The sequence below is a fragment of the Pseudonaja textilis genome, chromosome 1 (assembly GCF_049901715.1).
Source record: "Pseudonaja textilis isolate UNSWEBS1 chromosome 1, rPseTex1.2, whole genome shotgun sequence".
Lineage (NCBI taxonomy): Eukaryota > Metazoa > Chordata > Lepidosauria > Squamata > Elapidae > Pseudonaja > Pseudonaja textilis.
The window spans coordinates 149,523,571-149,551,252 of NC_141990.1; the positions used below are offsets into that span (position 1 = coordinate 149,523,571).

Sequence of the window (27,682 nt, forward strand, 5' to 3'; positions counted from 1 at the left end):
AAAACTTAAACTTAACCGGTGAGAAAAACCCACATTTTTATGTGGTATAAGTCCATAGGTATAATTATAATGTTTACATTACATAATGTCATGTAAAAACTGGTTTCCATGTTAAATTCAATTCTGTATCAGATTTATAGAAGTATGAGTTTATTTTACATATTGAGGCACATTCCTTTTATTTGATCTGCATTTTTCTTTTAAAAGAATTGTCCATTTTTATTGAGCTAGTTTAATGATATATAGTTATTATCTGTTCACGGCATTGTGAAGTTATGGCTGCCTGTTCTTTAACAGCTGCTGGCCTTCATCATGTTTTTCCCAAGAATCTAGGATGCCATAATGTATCTGCGTAGTATATGCATAGATCCAAGTAGTGTGATCTTTTGCAATTGGCAGATGGAAATTTTGTCAATGCTTTGCAAAATTGTTTTGTCAGCGATTTTCAAAGATCTGTCCATAATCTTTTGGTATGCCACTTAATGTGACAATTATCACCAGTACCACCACAACTGGTTTATATCATAGTTTTTCAATTTTAATTTTCACATGTTGATACTTTATGATCTTCTCCAATTCTTGCCTTCTATTCTATTGTCCCCTGATATTGCCACATCAATTACAGATGATGTTGATCTTGATGATAATATGAATTGTTTATTTTCATTGTATACCATCTTTAGTCACAAATTTTAAGTTGGGCAGTCTTGCAAATCTTGGAAATACACACACACACACACACACACACACGCCCCTACCTACCTGCATACCTTTCAATGCAAATCATACAGTATCCAAGCAGCATGTATCCTTGATGTAATTTGTAGAAATGTAAGGTTTAAAAAATTAATAAAAAAACGGTAAGCTGGAAAGAGAATAACTTTTACAATTTGTTTCATTCTATTATAAATGATTTCCCAAAATTGCTTTACAAAATTGCTTTAAACAAAAGAATTATTCAACCTGATTGTTACATTTCCAACAGATTTTGGAAAATGAATTACTAGTTTAGCAATCAATACTGAAGTAATATATAATCAATAAAGCATTTTGTATCAGTTTTCTCTAAGCATGATATCCATTTTAAACATCATGTTTTCTTCTATTGTTGCTTATATTTAATATGTTTCTTCCAACTGGTGTATATCAATGGTTCTATTCAAATGCTACATCCATTTAACCCTTAGTCTTTAACTTGTTTCATTTCTGAGTTATACTTCTCCAACAACTTACAAATAAAGCCCGACAATATTTCTGAGTTATCATATCATCAAAATGTATTTATGTTCAAGACCAAACTTAAGAAGACCACCAATTGCAATAACTATAAAAAGGTAAAGGTTTCCCCTGTCCAGTCATTTAAGACTCTAAGGGGTGGTGCTCATGTCCATTTCTTAGCCAAGGGAGTTGTTGTCATCCAAAGACATTTCTGTGGTCATGTGGCCAGCAGGACTATAAGCCAAGGCTCACGGAATGCTGTTATCTTCTCACCAATGTAGTACCTATTTATCTACTCACATTTGCATGCTTTCAACTGCTGGGGAAGCAGGAGCTGGAATAGGAATGGGAGCTCACCTCACTGCACAGTGCAAGGGTCTTGAACGTGAGCTATCAGGGCTTGAGTGACAAGCTCACCACTGACCAAATTTCTTTGTATTTTTACCTTTATGAAAATTTATGTATAATAATGAATTATGTATAATAGATAAATCTGGGTTATATCTTTACTTAATGTTCAGCCCATACTTTAAAGATGCTGTTTCTAATTGAGTGATATCTTATAAATTGTCTGTTTGTATCAAGCATAGTAAATGATTTAATTTTTACTTCACCATAATAAGGTTTCCAATTGAACAATGGATCACTGCTTTCTTTTCCTATTTTATATCTTTCAGAGATGAAGTGAGTGAAACACTTATTCTGTTTAATTTAGCAAAATATTTCCTCTTTTATAATTTTATAAAGGCTATTGAAAGATGACATGTTAAGGACCATGAAGACAGTTGATTTCATTATTCCTCGAGAGTGTTCCTCAGTGTAAATGAATGGTTTTACTTAGAAGCCAGATGGCCTGTTGCTTCTGGATATTTAATAGATTGTCCTAAGTTGTAGGAATTTTCATTACCTACCCAGTGAAAAAATATTTGCAGCTGCATTTATAATAGGGCTAAAAAACTCCCAGTGGCTTAGAGTTTGATAGTGTTTTAGAACAGGGGTGGAAATTCTACTTAAAATATCTGCAAAAAAACATTGCTATGAAGATTAAACTGAATCTGAATGTATGGGATCAGAAGTGCCATTAACAACTTGCTTAATTTTCTCCTTGACTGAATTATGCAAAAATCACTGAGAGCATATATTATGAATAAAAAGCAAACTGATCAAGAAAAAGAATGCTATCTCCAAAGAGTCTCCCCCTCCCTCAAAAAAAAAAAAAGAAAAGAAAAGACAACCTCATATTCTTGTGACTTAGTGTATTCATAAAAAAATTACAGAACAATATAAGACTTTAGGTCAGGTGTGTTAATGAAATGTGAATGAGAAGAAACAGCTTCCAAAAGAAACAAGAATGATTCCAAAATGATAACGTGTCTGACAGAAATATATATAAGTCAGAGAACTTGCAGAAAGATATCTTCGTCAATGTGTCATACTTTTGCCCTCCCTTGCCCATCCCACATAGATGCTGGTGCCTGAAAACTCAATATGAAAGACCCCTTCTGTGTAGAGAAAATAACTTCAGAGAACAGAATGTGATATATCACGCTCTACGTGCAGCAAAAACAAAAACCAGAAATGAATTTTAAAAAGGAAAAATATGAAGTGTTTGTCTGTAAAGAGGTTAATGAAAATATTGGTTGGAAATTAGTTCGTCCATAAAATCAGTTTGGGGCTAAAATCCTGGTGGTAGAAAATGAGAGAAACGGCTCTAGGTGTAAAATGCATTAGGTGTTGGGTGACAGTATCATTCTAATCATGCATGCATTTTTGAAGTTAATAGCAGTGAACTAGCATAAAAAGGCAGTGTAAAATATAGAGTCCATTTATTTAACAATTTATTTAACATTATTTGTAGCCCGCTCAAATCCTGATGGTCTCTCAGTGAAAAACAAAAAAAGCATAAAACATTAGAAAAATAAAACACCATAGAGTTAAGACAGCAGCTTAATCGAGCTGCCAATGCACCTACAGTTAATTAGGGCTGAATGTATGGTGAAATAATACAATTTTACTTGTTGAATACAAAAAATGGTTGGGACCATTTATGCCTATGAAAAGCCATCACATAATAGTGTTGTTTAATTACCAAGAGAAATAAAGAAGGTTGTTTAAAAGTTTTTGAGCTTCTTCAACCAGCTTTGTCACTGGAAAAGACTGTGAATAGAATAGAGCTCGAAATTACAAACATACTATATAAGCTTGTATCTGAGATATTTTCTGCATCATTTAACTCTCCTTCACAGGGGGAAAACATATCAGGTTTCCTTTCTATTAACTGCTAGTCTTATAGACATCATTTTGTAATATTAGCTTAATAACATATAATACTAGTTTCAATCTCAGTGCTAGATTCCATCTGATTCTTCAGTAACTTTGAGAGAACAGACAATCCAATACAAACACTTTCATTGTAAAACCTCTGTCATCAGCAAACTGATGTGATAACATGAAACTTCTTTAGCTATCCAACTAATTAAAATCAGAATTTGTGTGTGTGTGTGGAGGAGGACGGAAATAATCTTAATTAAGATTAAAATGTCATGGGTCCTAAAAGCAAGACCAACAGATAAGACAAACTGAGGTATGACAAGAGGTTTCCTGAGAAATCAAGTGTGTGTGTGTGTGTGTGTGTGTGTGTGTATTCCATTGTTCTATGAATTTCCCTCCAGATTTATACAATTGTTTTAATATCAACTGATATTGCAGAATGGTATTGATCTGTTAGCGAAGTTCTCTTTTTCTTGTTTTAATTTACAGCCTTTCTTCAGTCTTTAGTATGTGCTTATTTCACTTCAGTTTTGTCACTTTTTTAATGATTGCCAATTGCATGAGCTCATGCAGTATGCGTGTTGATTAAAACATACAAAAGAGATTTCTGGCCGCAGTTGCACAATTACATCAACTTTTAAATAGTCTGGTTTGATCAATATGTAATCTATGATGACCTGCAAGGATAAATTATAATAAAAGACATTTTGTACCAGATCTTATAAGAAAGTTTTACAATTTAAATTGGAAGACAGTGGAAGAAAAGGCAGAGGAAAGTAGTAAGGGGAGCATCTCCTGACTATCAACAGAAATATATGGGAAAAAATAAATGAAATAATTAGTAGAAGAGTACAAGATATTCTGGAAAAAAAATCAAACTGTTATATTAAAACAAACAGAATAAACAGTATAAGTAAATAAACTTGAGACATTGGAGGAAACATAACTAATAAGAATGGATGAATCCATTTCATTTCTTACCATTACCAACACAATATTTATGCATAATTGCATTTACACATATTCCAGTGTATATAGATGCTTATGCATTGTCTCTCTATAACGTGCTATTCTGAATCAGTTGTAATGACTGCTCCATTTGATCTACAAAAATAAGACATAGATTAACTGGTTGGGGGAGGGCAGAGCCAGATCATTCTCCATGGGAAGGAGAATGTAATTGTTCTCTCTAGGTCTTATAGAAAATCACGTCCTCTTCCTCCAGATAGTACTATTGAAGAGGTCATTGTGGCAAATAGCATCATCAAGTTCCAGCAAGAACTCTTGGAGGTAATCGTGCAAGAGAAAAGCATCCAATCCTTCCCTCATATACAATTGTCCCCTCAAAGTTGTATTTAAAAAGAAAAAGAAAGTAGGTGATCTCATGATAAGCATACAACCAATTCTGAGTCTAAAGTGTTGCCTTTAATTACCTTTGCGGTTAAAGATTTGAAAAATGGAAACTATTTTTTTTTTCAGACCTAAAGAAAAGTCATGATATAAATGAATATTTAAAAGTTGTTAGGTTACTTATCTTCAAACCTCATTATGTTTTTCTTCCTAGTATCACTCTTTGAAAAACCAGGATGGTGACTTTCCTGTGTTTATTTTATAAAGAACAAGAGAGTCTTATTATTTAAATCAGTAGTTTCAAATACATGTTTAACCTTGCTGGGGTCTCACACAGAAATGAAGCCAGTATCCTGCTGCTATTCAATTCAATATATGATGGTGATTTCACACTTGACTACCATTTTGGACCTTTTCCTAAATTGCTTTTCCTATGTTTTGACACCAGGAAGAAAAGAAGCATGGTTCAGAAATTAGATGTGGTTGAAGCATAAAAACATAATAATAACCTTAACTAATAAGAGAGAAGGGTTATAATATGTATCTTGCAATTAACATAGCTTGTTCATCTCAATCTTCAACTCTGTCTGAGGAATGTTTGATTGAGCTTTGCCAAAAAAAAAAAAAAATCCTGAAATTTAATGGGTTATTTATTTCAGCACACAGAGCTTCTAATGTTAGAAATGGGTCCCAATCAAAATAAATAATAAAAATTAGGAACAATAATTCAGAAAAAAAATTATTTGCAGCAGACGTAACTCAAACAAAATTATTATTCAGGAGGCCAAAAAAAGCAGGCATTCATTCTGCTTTAAAATCTGCTGTATCTGAGCCATCTTCAACCTGATAACTCTTCCAGTTTCAGAATACTTGCAACAAAAAAATTATTTGCCAAAGTATCACACATTTTAGAGCAGGGGTGTCAAACTCACGTTGTCACGGCAGCATCACATGACAAATTGTGGCTTTTTCCCCTTTGCTAAATCAGATGTGGGCATGGCCATTCAGCCCACAGGCAGGAGTTTGACACCCCCATTTTAGAGCATGGTTTGGATTTGTGGAGAAAGAATTATTTTATGGGAAATAGCCATAAATGGTATGAAGCAAGTTAGAAGCCATCAAGCTTGGGAAGGCTCCAGTAACAAACAGCAGATGACTTTCTCCTTTACTATTACATTATTTCCAAGCTTCTACTTCACCATGGAAAATGAGTAACATAGTGAAGATAGGAAATATAATCTCTGCTGCTTCCTCCCAGCGTTGGCCAATTCCCAGTAATTCCTGTAGGAAGACAGAAGGTATCTGTGGTAGTTGCTCCTTGCAGAATTGTTCCCACTTGCTCACTTCTATGAATTTTCAGTCAGGAAACTGTTTGTGTTGGGTCACACTAGATAGGTGACTTGCTGTGTACAATCAAGGAGCATTTATACAAGTTTACAACATTTGCACAGTGCCACCAGGCTAGCCTTCAGCCCCTTTGCAGAGTTTTGCATTTTAGCATGAGTGTTTTGCTGTGCTCTGCCATCCCATTTAGTGCTTCCTACAGGAGGCACATCCCCCAGCAGAGATGGGATGAAGCCAGAATTACTCTTAATAATAATCTTCTGTCCTGCTACCTGGCAGAAAAGCTATGAACTCTCTTTGTAGCATTTCCTCTGGAGCATGAGCTGAGTCAGTAGACAAGTGGATCAGCTTTTCAAGACTTAAGAAAGCCCCAGGTATTCTTGGGTCATGTGAACATGGCACTCATGTAGCTCTTTTCACATAAGAAGCAAATATATTTTATTGAACGTATGTCAGAGAAATATGGTACCATTGCACAAAATGGAATGTTAGTGTAGCTGGAAGATCATAAAGTTATCCTGGGATGATCATTTGCTTTCAGCTTTAAATCTCACATGGAGTAAAACAGACATATGAGAAGCCCATACAGTACATGTTGTTCAAGTTCATTGGAGTAGTAGTATACAAAGTTAATATTTTTTTTTCAGAATTCATGCATTTTATCCACATTGCCAACAGATATCTCCCATATTGTCTGAGATTCCAAAATAATTTTTAATAATTCTCAAAAGAATTATTATCTCAAAGCAACTTGACCTGGAGAATAGAGCATCCATAATAGCTGCCTTTCCATAAGTGAACTATAAAATGGATTTTATATATACTTATACTTCAGCATGTCCCCTGGAGATTAAATCTCTCCTCTCCTCCTTTTCAATCATGTGAGAATCTCTCAACAGCTTGGTACAGATTTTAAGGTTGTATATATGCTGCTGGCTGCATTTGGGAAGCTGAAATTGCCCCATCTTTTTTTCACTGAGGATAAAAAATTCCATGAGTGGAAGAACATCAAAGGATACCACCCATTTTGTGTTTCTTTATATGTATCCACATAGTAGGTATTTTTATCATGCGCACATCTCTCTATGAGTTAAAATGGAAATGCAAAGCAACAGTTGGAATGCAACAGGCTATTTGATGCTTTATTTGTTGTGATTATACTGTATTGCTTTTATACTATAATGGTATTTTATGAGCTTCTTAAAAAAAAAACTTATATAAACTTACTGTGATGTTTTCCTTGTGCTTTCCCAGACAGATATAATTAAATATCCATGACACAGCATTCAAAACTTGCAGGTTCAATTTATTCCATCAAATGCATCAGGATATCAAAAGGACTTTTTAAAAAGATTATTGGAAGAACTTTTGATTAAAGTGTATGAAGTGCTATATAATTAGTAGAAGAACTGTCAAAGTTCTCCCAAAGATTTCCCATTTATAAGATGTGGTCAATGTTGTTGGGGAGATAATTTCCTCCCAGACAGAGGTGGTATTCAGCAGGTTCTGACCATTTCTGAAGAACTGGTAGTGGAAATTTTGAGTAGTTCGGAGAATCGGCAAATACCCCCTCTGACTGGAAATTTTACAGTATCCTTCCCCTGCCATGCCCACCAAGCCATGCCCACAGAACCGTTAGTAAAAAAGATTGAATTCTACCACTGCTCCCAGAGTATTGTGTTTGTAAGCTTTTCTGAAATCTGCAGTGCTTTTGCAAGAATTTAGTCAGGAAGAATTGCTTATGTAGTCAGAGCAAATGGCAGCTTTCAAAAACCACCATTATAACTATTCCTTGCAGTAATATCCTGCAGTGTTGTAGGAGCCACAGCTGGTTTCTTTGTGAAGTAATTTGAGGCAGTTGCCTCTTCTGGCAGTTATACTGAATATACAGGCAGTCCTCATTCATAGTAACATCAGTGCTGAAAAAAGTAATTTTATGAGCAGTCCTAGGATTTACAATCTTGCCAGGTCTGTAAAACAAAGCAAAACTGAAGAACACAAACACAATTTTGGTTTCCCTTAATGACCAAGTTGCCAGTCCCAGTTGTGGTCTCTAAGAGGACTACCTGCATACTGATACATTTTCTACTGATCTTTCTAATCTGTTCTGAATTCTTATTCATTAAAATGGCAGATTTCTGTACAATTTTTAATAAGAGAAAAACTCACCACAGAGTATCTGGGAAAAGCCCCACTCTTCTCACTGATAACATCTACTTGATATGTTTTGTGAGGTTGTCTTAATCAAAGAAGCTTATCTACACATGAAAGTCTCTGTGGCACCTCAGTCCGTGGTAATGCAGAACTTCTCGTTGATAGGGTTTTGGGGTTGTGTCAATGGAGAGAATTTCACAAATTGAATAAACACCTTTATAATTTTGACATTACAAGTGCAATTTTGGAGGGCCAGAACTTGTGTCCACTTCTTAGGTTGTGAATTTTAACTGTTGTTGCAATGCCGTGGTGGGATTCAAATTTTTTTACTACAGGTTCTGTGAGCATGGCTTGGTGGGCATGACATCACTTGGTGGCTTCGTGGGTGTGGCAGGGGAAGGATACTGCAAAATCCCCATTCCCTCTCCACTCCAGGGGGAAGGTTACTGCAAAATCTCATTCCCTCCCCTCCCCACTAACCTGCTTTCCAGCTCCGTTCTCCTGTGCAGGGCAACAAAAGAAGACCTAGCCAATCAGCTGGGACTTGGGAGGCAGAGAATAGATGGGGGCAGGGGCAGTTACAGGTGGTATTTGCTGGTTGTCTGAACTACTCAAAATTTCTGCTACTGGTTCTCCAGAATTGGTCAGAACCTGCTGAATACAATCTGTGTTGCAATGCCTGAATTAACATTTATGTATCAAGTACCATCTTTCCACTATATCAAATTGACCTCCATTATTCCAGATTATGTCATTATTTAACCAGGTCTTTAACTATTTTCACTTTACATGAGTTTCAGACAAAGATGTGAAATATTCTATGATATATTGTAGACCTATTTAATTAAACACGGAGTAAAGATTGGGTTTGTGCACAAAATAAAAGAAATGCAAAAGCAAGAGTTGATTTCAGTTTGCAGAATTTAGCTGTATGTTTCCATAGGACCAACTTGCTTATAACTTCTGTTTGTTGAGAACTCTGGCAAAGCAAGGTTCCTGATGGTGTAAACAGAGCCTTTTAGATATATCTAGTAGAGGCTTAGACTCATCTTTCCATTGTTCTGTTCACTTGATATTTCATTCACTATGTGGAAATAGCAGTATATTCCCTGATAAGGCGCATGCCATAGAATTCTGAGGAAAAAATGTTTATAATCCCTTTATTTAAAAACGTCTCTTTCCTAGTGATTTAAGTAAAGTGATTTAGACAAAGCTGTTATCCAAGCATCCTTTTGCTTAAATTATAATGCATGGTAAACAAGTAAATCTTAACACCATATGTTTTGAGTCTGTTATAAACACTATTATTTATATCTACCCCATGTCCCTAATTACTAGTCTCACTCCTATCTACCACTATAGTTTTAAGGAAATGGCTTACAAAATTGATTGGCATTTAATCCAGTGCCTGCAATGGCATTTTATCATCCAGGCTCAGACGGGACAGGTGATAAGTAACTTCTTACAATTTTTCAGAAAGGTAAATCTTTGCTCTTCTTTTTCTGTTTACTTTCAACCCTAATCCTTTGTCAACTAGACAAATATTTGTAGTGGCGTGTTGGTTAGAATACTGTATTGCAGGCTAACTCTGCCCCCAGCCAGAAGTTCGGTCCTGACTAGCTCAGCCTTCCATTCTTCTGAGTTTGCAAAATGAGGACCCAGATTGTTGGAGGCAATATGCTGAGTCTATAAGCCCCTTAGAGAATCTGGTAAAGAACTGTGGAGTGATATATAAGTGCTATTGTTATTGCTATCCCACAATATGTCATACTTCTCTTAAGTGAGTCTTCTCTCAGCTCATCAACATCTCATACTTCCTAATTAGCTTAAACTGATCAGTCCATTTTAGGCTTACCTACCCTCTTTATTCTAGACAGAAACCAATAGACCAAAAGGCTATCTTCAACAGCCACTATAACTGTCTAAACAGGGGTGGGTTTCTACCGGTTCTGTCCACCTCTGTAGAACCAGTAGCTCTGAACAGCAGCAGACATAGAACCGGTTCTATGTCTGCTGATGTTTTTGCCCACCCGCCCACCCAGGCTCTTACCTGACCTTTATTTCCTGATTTTTCAACTTCAGCTGCCAAACGAGGCGCAGCTGCAGTTAAAAAAGCAGGAAAAGAGGGCTGTTTCAAAGGCTGCTTCTCTGAATGCAGACTGCTGATGACGATTTACAGGCGTGAGGCTCGCAGCCTGCAGGGAAGCTCGTAAATCCCAAACTGGTAGTTAACCTTGTTGTGTCCCACCCCTGTGTCTAAACCATTTTAGTTCTTAGAAATATCTTTTAACTGGCAGCGAAAACTTCATTTTTCAGCTTCTTCTTTCTAGAATCCTTTCTGATCTTAACTTGTCCTCTGGAAGTTTTTAAGATTTTCCATTCATGCTGTCTTCCTCCTGTGAGACGTTTATACAGGTCCTATTCACATAGACTAACAGTAAAGGAAAATGAAGAGCCAAAAAATTTCAGGTTAGTCTTCTGGCCTCCAGTTCACTAAGACTCTGAGTGCCTTAGCTGCCTGAGTGAGAACTCTTCCATCCATTTCCACTCCGCTTCCTTAAGGTAAAGGTAACTCATTAGAGCAAATGTTTCCATGGGTTCAGGCATGTAGAAGGAGATGTTCTCTTACAAATGCAAAGAAATTCAGGTCCCCAGTCCAATTGTACAGAAAGAGTTATTGAGAGTTCAAATTCACATTCAACTTACTTATTTACAGACCAATAGAAAAATAAAGATTTAAAAGAGTTGTCACAGCAGGTGGCAGCATCTGCTTGACCTTGTCTGGATTAGGAAGTGTAGCAGATTTGGGAATTCCAGGGGTGTAGGCTAGACTGGAAAGTCAGAATTCCTCATGCTATATGATCTCATACACTGACTTTCATCTAGTAAGTTAGCCACAAAGAAGCAGGGAAGAGCATTAACTAGAACAAGAACAATTGCCTAGGATTTATGCTACTTAATTTGAATGACTGAAGGATAGTCAAATTAGAGAGGTCAGGGAGCATTTATTACAGAAGGTTACCTAGGTAGATGAGGATGAATGAAAAACTAACAATTTTCTTGTCAGGTAGCCCTGTTTATGCGCAAAGGGATACTAGCATGGAAGAAGAAAGAAATATGAAATAAAACATCTATCCCAACCAACCAATTTGAACATACATTTAAGGATGGCAGATGTGTCAACCACATGGAGTAAATAGGAATCACAACCAGATGAGCTAATTTTACTTCATTGTAAAGCAGGGGTGTTAAACTCTCATCGTCATGGCATTGTCACATGACGTATCACAACTTTTTCCCCCTTCGTTAAACTGGTCATGGGCGTGGCTAGCCTGTGATGCATCTGGACTGTGGGCTGTGAGTTTGACAATCCTGTTGTAAAGCTACATTGACAGAATTTTGCAAGAATTGCATTCCCTTGGCAATGTCTCTTTGCCTAGTCTCCCACAGTCTTTCTCACCATTACAAGATGGCTTTTCTCAGAAATTCATGGCAGGTATCATTTTCAATGAACTGCTATTCATACTTGACATATGTTACTGTAGTAACACTCTAATGATTAGCTTCATGGTAGCATAAGTGAAAAGATGCTCTTACATTCATGTTCTTCTTACGAGCATCACACGTTGTGTTATTGATTACTGTAGAAATAAAATGCTTAGTGTCATAAGCCTTTGGTTGACTCCAATAGCATTTCTCTTTTTTAATGATTATATGTCTATACAGGTGATTAGATTAATTGCTATCTTTAATACTCTAGATAACAATGGGAAGTCAAGGGACACAAAGTAAATCAGCGGCACTGTCTGTGCGGAATAGATAATGAGTAGGTGCTTCTTCTTCCCCTTAATTTAGAGATAGCATTCATAAAGATCTTGTCTATATACTGATGAACCCAACCTCTATGCATTAATTTAATTTGTCTTCTGTAACAGTGATATAGGGAACTCTCAGGATATATAATTACGTTTGCCACATTGTACAATTTTTTAACTTTATACCCCTGGGGATTAGAAAGAAGCTGAAATATTGGAGCTGCTGCTGCCGCTGCTCCCCCACACCTGAATGGATCTAATTTGCGGTTACTCTGTCAACTTTATGTCAAGCAAACCAATACCAGGGTCTAGCAAACCACCAAACTAGATTTAGATAGTACATTCAATGGTGCTAAATTAAGGTACTCATAGCGAACCATGAGTTATGCATTATGGTTAAGATCTGATCCATGGACTGAGAAGAGATGATAGATTTAGTTCTACCACAATGTATCTTAATGTGTTGTATAAATGCCATCAACATATCAGCTGGCTCTTTAATACTATTTTTTTTAGGTACATAATTATTGATAGCTGCCTTACATTCTTGGCTTGTCAAAGAGCTAGGCAGATACAACATGGTAGTCTCAGTATTGAGAAGCAGTAATATGTACAGAATGTAGTGCAGCAGATGGATGAGAATTTATTTATTTATTTTTGCAAAGAACTTCTCAAAATCCAATAATTCTATTTCATTCACTGATTTCATATAAATATATTTCACCACCCTCCTGGCAGATCCTGGGAACATCACTTAGGAACTTTGGTATAAGTAAACATTAGCACTCGGCTATGCTAATATACCTAAGATTAAACAACGACATGTTTGTAAGAGTGAATTTATGGCAGTTCCTGGAAGGTTGTTGACGTTCAATATTCCAGTTGATGCACTATACAGATTAAGTATGTACTAAATCAATGCTAATAAAAACAATAATTCAAATGACTAGAGCAAAGTCTCCCCACCTCCTCCCTTTTGCCAAATGCACCTTCAGTGGAACACTTTTTAAATTATGAGGTAGGAGTTACACATTTCCAGTGTTGCTTGAATGTTAGTTTTACTGATGCTTGAGTATCAGTTTTACTGGGTGAAGTCCCTATATTACTGTACATATCATATTCAATAATTATTTTCAGTTTTCTAGACCCATGTCTACACCGAGTTCTCTCTAAAATGGCATCATCCTGATTTTTTATATATCTTTCTATACCTCAACACATAGATTGTGATGCATTTATCAAAACATCACATTCATGGCTTGAGACCTACAGCTGTTCAACACTAAAATGGTCTTCTGAATACACCTCTGCTGCTAGTAACATTAGTTAGAAAAGATTTATGTTCACTGTCAAGCTTTTTCTTCAGATGAACTTGGAGAAAGAAAATCTTCTGTTTTCGACATTACATCAAGGACGTCTTGATTTCAGCATTCCAACAATGATCATGTCCTTCAGTTATGACAAGCACGAATATTATTGGCAGCCTGGAAGTGCATTTTTCTATATTTCAAGTTTCAATTCTGCACATCTGTTAAAAGAACCAATGATTGAATTTCTAGTTTTAAATATTTCTTCAAAATTGCAATCTTTCCTGTTTGGTTATTTTAAAAGGGGGAAGGGAAGGGAAAGGGAAAGGAAGGGAAACTACCGCAAGATAGTTTTCCAGCCACCATAATTTCATAGAGCAATTATCTAATTTAGTCAAATTTATGATTAGCTGACCTAGATGAATGTTTCCTGATCTGCATTCATTTTACTGTATGAATTGCTCTGAAAACAAAATATTGTATAGCTCATAAAGACATGTAAACAATTATATTAAGGTCAGTGAGTTGTTTTTAGAAACAGCAACGAAGTCTGCAGAAAAACAGAAGAGATTCAGCAGATGGATTATGTTAGCAAATACCAATCCATACCTATTTACTGCTGTATATAGGCTTTCAGGCAACACTAGATTTCACAGTTAAACGTGCCAAAGAATGCTATTCTTCCATTGTGCAATCATTAAATTGCACTGAAGTGAATCTCTTTCCTGGCAATTTTCCATTTAATCTCCTATACTTGCAGAAATAGCCTGTTTCCATTTTCCTGAAGTACATCTTGTGAAATGTGAGCCATAGAGTACTTGAATATCTGTTAAAGGGGTTTTGAGGGGTGGGCGAAGAGGATGGGGTGTTGTATTATTTTAACTGATAAAACAAGCAAACATTTTCACTCAGGTTTTATTGGTCATCATATATCTATGAGAAGAGAACTCCAGTTTTCCCATGCAACCTGAAAATCAGTAAAACAAGGTGGTAGCATTTTTCTACATTTTATAAAAATGTGGCATTTTTTTAAAAAAAAGCAAATTACATTCATCGTTTTTTTCATTTTAGAATTTCCTGCTAAGAAATTATGTTTGCAGACACACAATATCTGACAATGGAAGGCAGTTTGGTGGCCTTTTCATTTTTTTGCAGACTATGTTTTTGTTATAGTAGAAATTATTGTACGATGTGGATTAAGATACCGCAACAATGACCATGGCTGTAGGCTTCCCTCAGTTTTCATGGACCAATGTGTTTTGTTCACAGGAGACATTTTATGACCCTTGTCTTTCATATTTTCAGGGGATGGCTTGCATATATATGAAATTTTGCAGGGCAGATAACTCCATGAACATGTGCAGCTGAAGACAAAGCCAGAAGGTGCAATCCCCATTTTTATAGCAAATGGAAAAATGGCCTTCTGGCATCTGTCTATTGATGGATTTGGCTAGGATCTTTGATGATATATTGGCTCCTCTAATGAAAGTTGTTACTTGGCTTTGGATGGAGAGAATGGGCTCAGCTTAAAATTGGAAGGCCAGATTCCTGAAAGAAAGTAGATATGTGCGTGTAAATAACATCGACTTTGTCAGGAGGATCTCCTTTAAATTGGTGTGTCACTTGTCTCTGTCTTCTGGCTAATGCTCTCTTGACTCTTTGTGCTTTCCTCCTTTTTAGTATTCTAAAGGCATACTTGCTACAGCACCTAAGATAGGGTCTCTCTTATTACATTTACCTGTTTTATTTTTTTCCAAAACTGAGCCCTTAGCCAGAATTGTTTGAGCTGCTTCCCCTTAACAATTGGTTACCTGTGAGACTCCTCAAGTTCATTTCACTCGACTAAATTGATTCCCACATGATTATGAAGATTGCTTTTTTGCTGAAGGCCATTGTGGAAGAGAACAGTCCCATATCATTGTAAGTAATAACGCGGCTCAAAAATAAAAATCCGTGAAAATAGTTGGCAAACTGTCTGTGTAGTTTTAATCGCACAACTCATATCCTATACAGAACCTTCCACAGTTGTGTGTACTAGGGTCTTGCGTGCTTTATCCTTTCTGTGGCCTCCTTCTATTTTAAAGATATTGATCAGGTTTAAATAGATCAGGAATATTCAAAATGTCAAAGCTGTTTGGCTTTCTGCATATATGTACAGAAGGTATGTATGTGCCATATATGTATGTGAATATGAGTGCGTGTGCATGTATGCATGATATTGTAGCATAGGATCTTTAAGAATTTACTACAGCAGAGTAGGAAGTTGTATACAATGCATAAGTCTTTGATATATGGCAGTAGGATTGATACTGTTAAAAAACTGAAGGACCACAACCTATTGGTATAGAAAGTTCTCCGGCTGCTCTTATTTTGGCAAGATTTCTCTCTCCATTTTTGCACTGCTGTGCCGTTCAATTAGACTTCCTTTTCAAGTGGTGGGATTTTGTTGCTATTGCGCAGAGTACTCATTGAAAGGTAAGCTAGCTCCTCTGAGAAGTACTTGATCCATGTTCCCAAACTGTACTGTACAGTTAATTCTGAATACAGATCAAAACAATTTTCCTACTTGCTCTCGAAAATGAAAGGAACATAGGAAGAGAATAGGAACTATTAACTCAGTGCTGCCTTTGAATATTCTTTGTCTGTCTCTGACTCTCTCTCTCTCTCTCCCTCTCTGTATACACATACAGTAGATATATTGTATATTATATTTTTTCCTTTAAGCTTTCCATCAGTGGAAGGAAAGAAGGAAGGAAGGAAGGAAGGAAGGAAGGAAGGAAGGAAGGAAGGAACTTTTCTTTTCTTATCAGACTTAACATTTGTAAAGCTTTTTAGAGATTGCTCCTATGTAGCTGAATAAACAACCTATATAAATTTTGATATGTGCATGTACTGCTTTATCCTAACTTTCAGCCAGGGCACTATAGTATAAATATTAACATTTTCAAGGTGAATCATTCTTTAAAGGGAAAAAAATATGTTTGTTTTGAAAAGAGCCTGTGCATAAACAACCACAGATTTGAGTCAACTGAAATACGGTCGAGGTACTCTGGGTGTACATACTATTCAATATAGTTCATCATCAGACAGGATAGAAAAATAAGGCAGGGGATCAATGCAGGGGAAACTATTTGCTGAAGGGATTAGAAACTTACTTGGAGTATGTATGGTGGATATATTAGATTTGCTGGTTTTAAAATATATAGTTCTTAAAATAGTATTTGCATGGATTCAGTTATGTGCATCCCCGCTAAAATAATTCTTCTTGCAAATCTTTTAATCATATCTGTCAACTTTTCAAATGGCAACAAGGGGGGAATTAAAGGTTTATCCTCCTTGATTTCTTTTCTTGAAGACAAAGATAAATAAAGCAGAAAGGTTGCTTGTCATGGCTAGCTACTACCGGAGTACTATCTTCTTAATTTTTTTATTTTTATTTATTTTCTTCTTCTTCTGTCTCCCTAGGATTATGTTGACTATTAAATGCATTTAATTCATCAACAGGTTTTTTTTAAATAAATAAATAAAGGTAGTACTTATAAACAGGGTATATAAATGTGGTATCTAAATAGCAGGTAATGCAACTAATTTAGTATCAATTAAGAAAAGACTGCTGACTAATATGAATGAATGTGTATCCATAACACATGTTATACAGTTATATATAATGATATATATAGTATGCACATACATAACTGATTTTCTTTCTGATCTTAGGTTTTCCAAATGAGCCAGCTGCAGTCATTGCACTTACCACAGTCAAGGAGTGGTTAAGCAAGAATGAGAATGAGGTATGGTTATAGACATGCTCTTATGTTAAGATTTGTGCTTCATTGTGTGCCTTTAACAAAATGACAGAGAAGTAGAATACTGATTTTTAGTATGTGTGGTAAATAATATACCCTGAAGTCAAAGTATGTATAGTAAGATGCATACACACATCAGACATATATAGAGATTATAGAGAGTCATTCATATTAGGGGGGGGAAAAGACTCCGCTGTAGATTTTAGATAAAAATATAGAAAAGAAAACTGACATGGTGGTCCATTGATTTTGCCCTTTGAGTTTGTTTTCTTTTTAATTGATTCATTTATTATTTGTAATTAGTGTCCCTATATTTTATTTATTTTTAATTTTTGGTGGATGGTGGATATGTGTTTACCTAAGCATGTTTAAACTCAGTTACTGATGATCATGATGTTGATCAGATAATGACATATTAAAGAGTCCGTGGTACTTTCCAAGGCTTTTACACACATGTTCAGGCTTGTTATGAGTGAATGATGAATTTAGGTAATCCTAATGGTAAACCTAAATTCTTCAGAATTTAATTGTTTAATGTAGCAGCACTATATATAGTGTAGTATTGGAGGAATAGGAGATGAGAGAGTAGAAAAAAAAATCCTAACATGTTAAATAGATTAAACAACCAGTGAATTTTGTGATGATCGTAATTATTTGCAATGCAATCCTACTCATATTTACCCAGAAGTAAATTCCATTGAACAATTAAATTCTGAAGAATGTAGGTTTACTGTATGTGGGCTGCAAGCTTTCTGCCAAGACTGTTAAATGGTAGTAAATGATTTGTGTTTTGGTATCTCTCTGTTGTCATTTTGTCTTTGCTCCTTTTTTTTTTTTTTTTTGCAACCCAGGTATGATAATCCTAGTGGAATTTGCTTCTAGTCTATAGGACTGCAGCTTTTAACTAAAATTTTGAATGAGAGATTTCATTTAGAATAATTTAGAGGTACATTCATTTGTATTGACCTTGCTATGGTTTAAATGAAAGCTGGGAAATTTAACCATTTTATTTGAATGTATTGTATGAAATGATTCAGACTTTAATTATTATATGCATTTCCCTGCATACTTTTCTTGTTGTTCCATTGTGCTTGTTTACTTTCACACATTTTATTTGTAGGACTTTTCAAACATTTATTTAGTTAGCAGTGTATGTATTGTATTTCTATACTGCCATGTCTTTCAAAACTTCACACCGGAATATTGTAATCAGATTAATATGTTGAATCCAAAGTAGTCCATTCACACTTGTAAGATGTTCCTCATTACGTATAAGAGCTGCTTTCATTAGATTAATAAGAATGACACTAAATCATTAAATGATATTGTTACTGCTCAAATAATTTATATACTGATTTGCATGAATTTGTGCATTTTTTGCATAATGGCCATAACGAAGACGAGTATGTCCTGCTACCAAAGTACAGCATAATTAATTAATTCTAATCAGTAACAGAAGTCACTTTTGTAGCATGAAAACTAAAGTCAGTATAACATTAATTTAAAAACCCCATAAGAGCTTGTATGTACCTTCACAAATATTCTTTTTTCATACTGCTTTGGATTCAGAGCTGATTGTTAGCATTTATAAAGATTAACCAATAAGGCATATTTTTAAAAAGAAAGGCTCAGATTTTTCAAATAAAATTTAGCGAGCTAACGTATCAAAATTAAATTTTAAAAATGTTTCATAGGTTAATAAAATAGCTGCTCTTGTCTTTTCACCAAGGCTTTTGAGATGTCAAAAGACAGGAAAGACTTTCAAAAAAGCATGAGATTAAGCATCTGAAATATGCTCTACAGATGTCAGCAATTCTTAAGGAAATATATTTAGGATTTATTACTGAATTGCCATTTCAAATGAACAAGAATCTAAGTTCTTACAAAATACAGTATATCTTACTGCATTAAAGGGTATAGAATCAAAGTTACTATATGCTAATTACAAAACTCAGCAGGTTGGAAACAATTTTCTACAAAACCTGTTGAATTGTGATGGTATACATTTTTTTTTTCTGTAGAAATACTTTACAAGCTGCTGAAACAAGTAGAGTAAAGTATAACTTGGGAAAAAAAGCCACAGATCAAATGATGAGTTGTTCTTTGTAAATTAGTGTGGTCTTAAAATATAAACTGAGGTGGAACTAATTTCTGAACACGTTTGAAGTCTCCTGATTTGCAGTTAGCAGTAAATCAAATTTAGAAGTTAGTAAATAGCAGTATATTGTATGTACAGAAATTGTTGCATTTGTTTTACAAGAATGGCAATTATCAGCAATATTGGACTAATTTTCTGCAGCTATTTTAGTTTATATCTTCACTAAACTGCATTTTCACTTTTTGAAATGTAATCTAAGGCTTAATGCAATTATTCAGATTACAGAATAAGGCCTGGCTTCATGCTAGAAGAAATTATCCCTCAGAAGGAATTAATTTGAGAAAAGCATGTTAATCCCATTCAGTAAAAGGTTGCTGGTTTGGTGATTAGGTCAAAGATACTGCCTCTTGTTTGTTCATATTAATAGTACAAAAGAAGGCAATTTTGGGCTACTGGCTTCAATAATAATTTATCTCTCCTTCACATAAATCTTTGCAACACACTGTGCTTATTTTGGATGCTTCCATCTGAAATGTGCATTCTGTAAAAAGATCCAAAATGGCATGATATTGTACACGTTGTGATATATACTATGTTGTATAAATATGGAAATGAAGGCTTAGAATTAGAGTTAACTGCTATAGAAATTAATGGTGAAAAATAGTTTAGCTTCCACTTCTTGCAAGAAATGTTGCATGGTTTGGTTTGGTTGAGTTGGGTTCTATGCATAGCCACCCAACTTAAGTTTTATTTAGCTCATCTGTTTCTTGGCTGATGTTATTATCCCTTACAGCTTAGGGTTTCTAATTGACTACATTGGCTTAATGCTTATTTAGTACCATTGCTGTATTTGCTGTATTATTAAATGTTGTACCTTATGATTCTTGACTCCTGACGAACGTATCTTTTCTTTTATGTACACTGAGAGCATTTGCACCAAGACAAATTCCTTGTCTGCCCAATCGCACTTGGCCAATAAAGAATTCTATCTATTTGGAGATGTATTGACCATTGATCTGGCATCTACCCACACAAATACTCCTCCCATTATTCACTCATGGCAGACCAAAGCCAATGAACCAAAAAAAAAATTCTCTATCACAAAGATTTCAAATCAATTTGCCCCTAGAGCAAGTGAACAAACTTACAGTTGGTGGTATAGTTTTATTTATTTGCTAAGGGGTTATTGTCAACTATTTTAAATCTCATATTAAAAAGATCAAAATAGATCAAGGAAAGGAAAAGGAGGAAAAAGGTAGATTTCTTCCAAAAGAGACCAAAGGGATAAATTATTAATAGAGACTTATTTCTAGCTTATTTCTGTTAAATTACTGGCCTTTATGCCTGAATGTTTCTAGAAGGGAGGCTTGAAACGTACAATTTCCTCCTTCTCTTCTGATGTAAAGGTCCAAGGTAGTTTCTTGATGTGATACCTAAGAGACTGAAAATGAACCCCTCAAGGGGCCTTGTTTACAAAACTCTGGATGACATTCTAGATATTTAAATACTATTTGAGATATAGTTGAATGTTTGAAGGCATGATCTACAGTATAATGAAATGTTTAATTACCATAGCTGATTGTTACAATAAGGAATTCTAATGGGGAAAGGCACTGATGTACCAAAGGTAATACTTATAGGCAGTTGAAAACCTTGAGTGGAACATTCAATATGTTCAGAGGTAGCACTTACAGTATATACCTATCCCACCATTCCCTTTCCTGATAAGCTCTATTACAGAAAGCATAAAGATGGAAAAAGAAATAGTGAATTAATTAATTACTAGAGATAAGGCTCCTGCTCTTGAGTCGGAGAAAGTACAGTCATGATGAGGAGATTATGGTATTCTTTTTAAATGACTTTAAATGTTGTTTGAGGGCAGTAGCAATTTTTTTATTTATAGTAGGGATGTCAAACTCGCATTGTCATGGTGATGTCACGTGATATATTGGGATTTTTTTTTCCGCTTTGCTAAACTGGGCAGGGGCAGCATGTGATGCATCCGGGCTGTGGGCCACGAGTTTGACACCCCTGATTTATAGCCTTAGCTGATAGAAGCTATTTGACCCATCTATGCAATATTAACACCTCAGCGTTTCTGTCTTTTACTTAATGGGTGTGTGGGCATTCTGTGTTTTCTGTTAAATTGTGTGATTTGGTCTTGGGCTGTAAATAAATAAATAGGCAGCTCCTAGTAATGAATTTGTGAATTAATGAACTTAAACAGTGCTAATACTAATAACAAATTATAATTATTAGATATTTTTATGTATATCAATAAGAACAAACAATCTTAATAACAATTGATAATATATTTTTTTGAACTTAGAATATGCTCACAAATGAACCTGGGTTTTTTTCATTTGTTCATTCATTTCAATGAATCTTTCATTTTCCAGCAGGGAACCTCATCTCTGAAACATCTCATTAAGCAGAAATGTTGACCATAGTTTTTAGAAAACAAGAGGAGAAAAGATTTTCCTTAGAAGACCTTTGGTTTCATTATACTTAATTAAGCACAGATAGTTTTTGACTTACAACCACAACTGACCTCAACATTTCCATTGCTAAGCAAGCCAGTTGTTAAGTGAGTTGGGCTCATTTTATGACCTTTCTTGCCACAACTCTTAAGGGAATTACTGCAGTTGTTAAGTTAGTAACCCAGTTTCTAAATGAATCTGGCTTCCCTATTGACTTTGCTTCTCAGAAGGTTGCAAAAGGTGATCACATGACTCCAGGACATTGCAACTGTCATAAATACATGCCAGTTGTCAAACATCTTAATTTTCATCATGTGACCATGGCGATGCTGCTACATTGTAAGTGTGAAAAATGGTAATAAGTCACTTTTTTCAATGCTGTTGTAACTTCGAACAGTCACTAAACAATTGGTTGGACTACCTGTATACATATCTTTGGATATGTTTACTTCCTCTCTCCCCCACTCTCTTTACTTCTTATTAAGGTCCTATGTAGATATTTCTGTAATGTTAGTAGCAACAATAAACAGTCACTGAATCAGTTTTGAGTGTAAGGATCAGTAAATTAACAGCATATCATTTCTTTTTAAATGCAGTGTTCTCCGTGTAGTTGAACATTAGTTCCTTCTATTCCTATATTCTAATTAAAGTAATAATCACAAGTTGTTGATTAAAGTGAAAATCAGCCACCATCCTACTGTCATCTAGCTTTAGTCAATAATGGGAAAATTTATTTTTTCAACTTTGTACTTTAAAAAAGTTATTAACTAACTTATTAACTAAGTTAGTAATAATACAACTTTTCATTATATTAAAGATAATTCATGTTTATTTAGTACTTCCTATGAACTTGCCTTCATCCACTATTTTATTCCTGTTCTTTTAAATGATTCAAATCATCTTTTCTTTTTAAATGAAATGTTATTAGAATTTTAATTACAGAATAAAAAGCAGCAAGAACTAATATTTGAAGTGAAAAAAGGGGAACAATTTATTCTAATGTTCAATACCATAACTCATAACTTCATTTTTTCTATTTCCCACAAAAAGTCAACAAGGGCTTTCCAGTAATCATTAAACTTATGTAATGTCTATCTTTAATTATAACAATCACTATGGCCATTTTTGCAAGTTCCATCCTCTTAATTATCCATTCTTTCATTGTGGATAAGGTGAAATTATTCCAACTTTGTGCATATAATAATTTCCCTGCAGTGTTGTACAGTACATATAGACAAAATGTCATAATCCCCCCCCGGCTGCTTATCCATTAAGCTGAAAAGAAAAAAATCTGATTTCAATTGTAAATGAATTTTTACAATCTTCTGTATTATTTTAGATATAAACCTGAGTCCAAACTTTTCCAGCTTTTTCATGTGTCTATCAAACATGATAAAAAAATCCCTTCTTGTTGATCAGTTAGCCATTTCATAATAAAAATAATTATAATAATTATTAATTCAACATTACTTCTATTTTAAGCTGTTACCTTTTAATTAATTAAAAGAAATAAGAGTGTAGTCTTCTCTCAGAGGAGCATGTGCTATTATTGTTACTGGATCATGTTTGCATTTCTGAAATGGAGACAATATTTCATTAGATATCTTACTCATGAACTACGGTATATCAGTAGAAAAGAACTTTGGAGTTCAAAGGATTGTCTTGTCAGAGTTATGTCAGAGTTCTAATAAGAAGAGCCCACAAGACAAGTCCTTAGTGAACATCCTACAGTTAGTACAGTTAGTATTCAAAGCACCTCAGTGCTTCCGACATGAAAGCAGCACCCAGTATTCAAAGATCTCAGCGTAAGCCTACATGACCTTCTTAAATATAATGCCAGATCGGAGGGCATCTGCATAGATTCTAAGGCTTCTGGATGCTTTAATTTTGGAGAATTACATTTATATTTAAGTACCTTTTGATTCTCTAGATGCATTTGGTAGCTAGGCTTCATGGGAACCAGAATACAGTAACATTGGAAGAGGAGACAATTGATCACTGTATCATTTTATGGTACAACAATTGTCCTAGTTCCTTGAACTCTGCAACTTTTGCTGTTTTGGTAATCAAGCACTTGGTTGATTCAGAGCTATAACTTGGAGAAATAATCTAGTTAATATTTATTATTCCTTGGATTTCTTCATGGAGTTATCATTGATGTCTAGAAAGTGGGAAGCAGGAAATTCAGACCAAAATCTTTTTTTAAAACATTATATACCTAACTAATACTATCCTAATTGCTCTTGGCATATGTTTGCAATTCCAAAATAAATTTTGAGGTACCTCAAAATATCTTTGTAGTTCTGTTGTTAAGAAATACTAAATGCTATCAAATTTCCACTTCTACTTAGGAGTGGAATACCTTGTTAAGAACTAGATGCCAGTCAACACTTCTTCGTAAAACTTTGTATATGATTATTACATTTTTGTCAGGTTTCATGAAGATGGAAACTTAAACTAGAAGGCTTACAGCCAAATGACAGAGCTCTAATACTTCACAGAAACTAGAACAATTCTTAATAATGAAGAAGACTCTCTAGTGACATATCTGTTCAGTGGTAGTTTTATACACTGACAATGTTAACAGAGGCTAACGAAAGCTAAGTGGACAATATAGTTTTAGTTCTGGAGATTGTGATGTCTGTCACTTCTTTTATATATATGTATGTATATACATACATACACAGACAGACAGACATAGTATGTTAAACCTATATAGTATATAGGTTTAAAGCTTGCCTTTTTTCCTCCTGTCTATATATTATAATGGAATAAGAGTTGTTTATTTCTCCGAGACATAACTGACTAGCATATTTGCATTATTAAAATGGGCCAGTCTGGGCTCAAACCCCTTCTTTTGGACTTTAACCATTCAGGCCTTCACAATTATTAAAAGTAACAACTTGATTCTCCATAATTGCTAATTAATGCCACTACAACAACGCTCTTCACTGTATGAGTTCTTTGGTATTTATAGTAGTTATCCAACAATTGACATGTTTTATTTTGCATGGCTGAGCAGGAAACTATTCTTTGAATGCCAGATACAATAAATCAGCTAGTTGAAATCAAGTGACAGTTTAATTATTCTGCTTTCTTTTACAGTGCAAATACCACAGTTATTGCAGCCATGTGTTTTCAAGATAATTCAGTGTAAAGAAAATATTAACCCAAATTTATTTGAAGAGCAAATTGTTAATTATCACCAGCTTGCAATATACTCTACAATATTTATTTATCATATTTGTACAGCTGTCCATGTGACATCAAAATGACTCTGGATGGCATATAATACAATATCACTTCTACTGATATATTTCTATACTGTAATGGGATATGAACAAGTACATAGAGAATCTGTAGAGAATTGCCTTCACCAACTCAATTCCTTCCAATATAGTGTGATTCCAGTATTCCTAATTCTCCAGCTGCATTGCCAAACCTATTAAAGTAGGAAAGAATCAGGATGGGAAAAGCTGCTGTATTAGGAGATTGGTTTTATTGTCTTAATGTGTACATTCTTATTTGGTGATATAATTGTGTCTGAAATCATTATTGTTGATTTCATTTTTATTTGACTTGTATTGACCCCAGCCCAGATGGTCATGTAAAAATTAATTTCTTTAACAATGTTTATCTTGTGATGAAGTGACTTCCAGGTAATACTACAACAAACAAGGAATATGCACTGATATTACCATCCATACTGCTAATTTTTTTAGAATAGATCATCACAAGGCAGAAATCAGCAATAGATGTCTTTATAGTCCCTTTGTTATAGGACTTGTCAGTCCACTAAGTAGACAAGACCCAAAAAATCAACTTCACAGTTGAGTCTACTTTTATCAAGGTTGGCTACAATAACAGACTTGTGCAAGTCCGATTGTACTGACTGCTGCTTCTTATAGTTCATGTGTCTATCTTAATTGCTTCTCAATGTTATATGATTATCATGGGCTTAAAATATGTTTTCCTCTCCATGCCTGGTGATGCATTTTGCATATCTCTATGAAGGTCATCTTCTTTACTCTTCATACTAACTCAACCAATTGCCATTGGTAGACATGATAGTTGATAACTTTCTTCCTCATTTAAGTTTTTTTTCCAGATATTTTCATTGCTCTTGTAATAACTATAAGGAAATACCTACTACATTCAGATTTGTTACATAATTTGACCTTTTTAAAATCAGTTATCAGTTTTTAAGCCTATTTTGTTGTTGTTTTTGAATTCTATGTTTTAGGCAGTATCAAATTATCCCAATGCAGCAATTCATGTTATATATTCCTTCCGTTCTTAATTTCAGGAGCTTGAGTCAGTTGTATCTTTTCTATTTTCTATTGTCCTTAATCTGAACGATATACTTCTTTTTTTCCCCAAAAAAATTCATACTTCAATCACATCTGAGACTTATAGAATTTTTGCACATTATTCATGATTGTGGTTTGATGGCTCCAATATTTTCCTTGATTGCTTATATTGTTTTGTAGTAGTTAATTCTTTTGAGACATATATTATACATGGTTATTGGATCTGTTGGATTATTTCTGATATGCTAGTTGTGCCACTTACTTTGTCAGTCATTTGCATTCATTATTTAATAAGTGATCCCTTTTTTAAAATGAAGAGGTGAAATAGCACTGAGGCAGGTTTTTATTCACTTCTAATCAAATGTTTTAAATATTTCGTGTATAAATGTTCCTCTTTACTTTGCATTGTTAAAATGACCAAGATTGCTAACTACCATTTTGAAGCTCTTTAGTAAACTTTAATTCCAGTTAGGTGATCTAGAAGATCCTGAATTTGAATTTTCTAAATTATCATTACCAACATATCAATAAGCCAATATTTATGCAAGATGGCCGGAGCTGCCTCCTCAAAGATAGAGGTGATAATGTTTGACAGTAGCACTAGATTTATAACATACTCCATTCAAAGAAGTATCTGCATTATTTATAATGTAGAATTGTATAGATGCACAATGTCTTTGTATAAACTATTTAATATAAATATGTAGGAGACCAAAGACAGTGAATTTTCCACTAGGACATTGATGCCTATTTTTATTCTTTGTAGGAAATGAATCAAAAGTCTCCCATGAATCTGAGTGGAAAACAATGTGCATTCAGACAAATTGTCAGAATTTTGCTAGATTATTTGCCTCTGGTAGAAGTTCCATAGTTGGTTTAAGCACAATATTTCTTTACAGAAAATCCTTTATGAAACTAAATTGCCTCTGCCAAAGCCCCTCACCAAGCGGGTGGGGACAGAGCTTAAATCAAGCTAATTGCATGATGCAAGATCTCATACCCAAAATATGTATGATGGATTATTAAGCACCACTAATATTTGGTGAAAGCAATCCCTTAGAATCCTTGGATAGTGTTTTAATTAAAATACTATCCCAATGCAGACAAAGTAATCCTATAGCTAAACAAGTATACTATATCATGCCTTCCTAATTTGGAATAGTGCAATGTGCTCTATTTGGGTCTTCCCTTGAGAAGCATCTAGAAGCTTCAACTAGTATAGAACGTGGCAACATGAATAGTCAATGGCACTGGTTATTTGGCACGTATAATACCACTACTGTAATTCAGGGTGCTGGCTGTCACTTTTAAAGCCATTCATGTTTTTGGGCCAAACTACATGAGGGACTGTCTCCCTAGTTTCTGCCCATCTTATCTGGCCTGGCAGGATAGACATGCTTTGGGTCCTGTCAGCCAAGGAATGCTAGTTGGTAGGCTGAGAAGGTACTCCTCCTTAGCACCTGCCCTATAAAACATTTCTTCTGTAGAGATTAGGATGTCCAACGGCCTTTCATAAGGCACTGAAGACC

The 27,682-nt window shown here is 34.7% G+C and overlaps 1 protein-coding gene across 4 annotated transcripts in view; it reads left to right on the forward strand.

Annotated features, from left to right (window-relative positions):
- Positions 1-27,682, forward strand: part of MACROD2 (mono-ADP ribosylhydrolase 2) — a 1,143,457-nt gene that overhangs the window by 671,249 nt on the left and 444,526 nt on the right. For all 4 annotated transcript variants that reach the window (XM_087919277.1, XM_087919278.1, XM_026712814.2 and 1 more), the window contains exon 8: positions 17,177-17,250. In XM_087919277.1, coding sequence (XP_087775403.1) covers positions 17,177-17,250 — 74 coding nt within the window. The remainder of the gene's footprint in view (positions 1-17,176; positions 17,251-27,682) is intronic.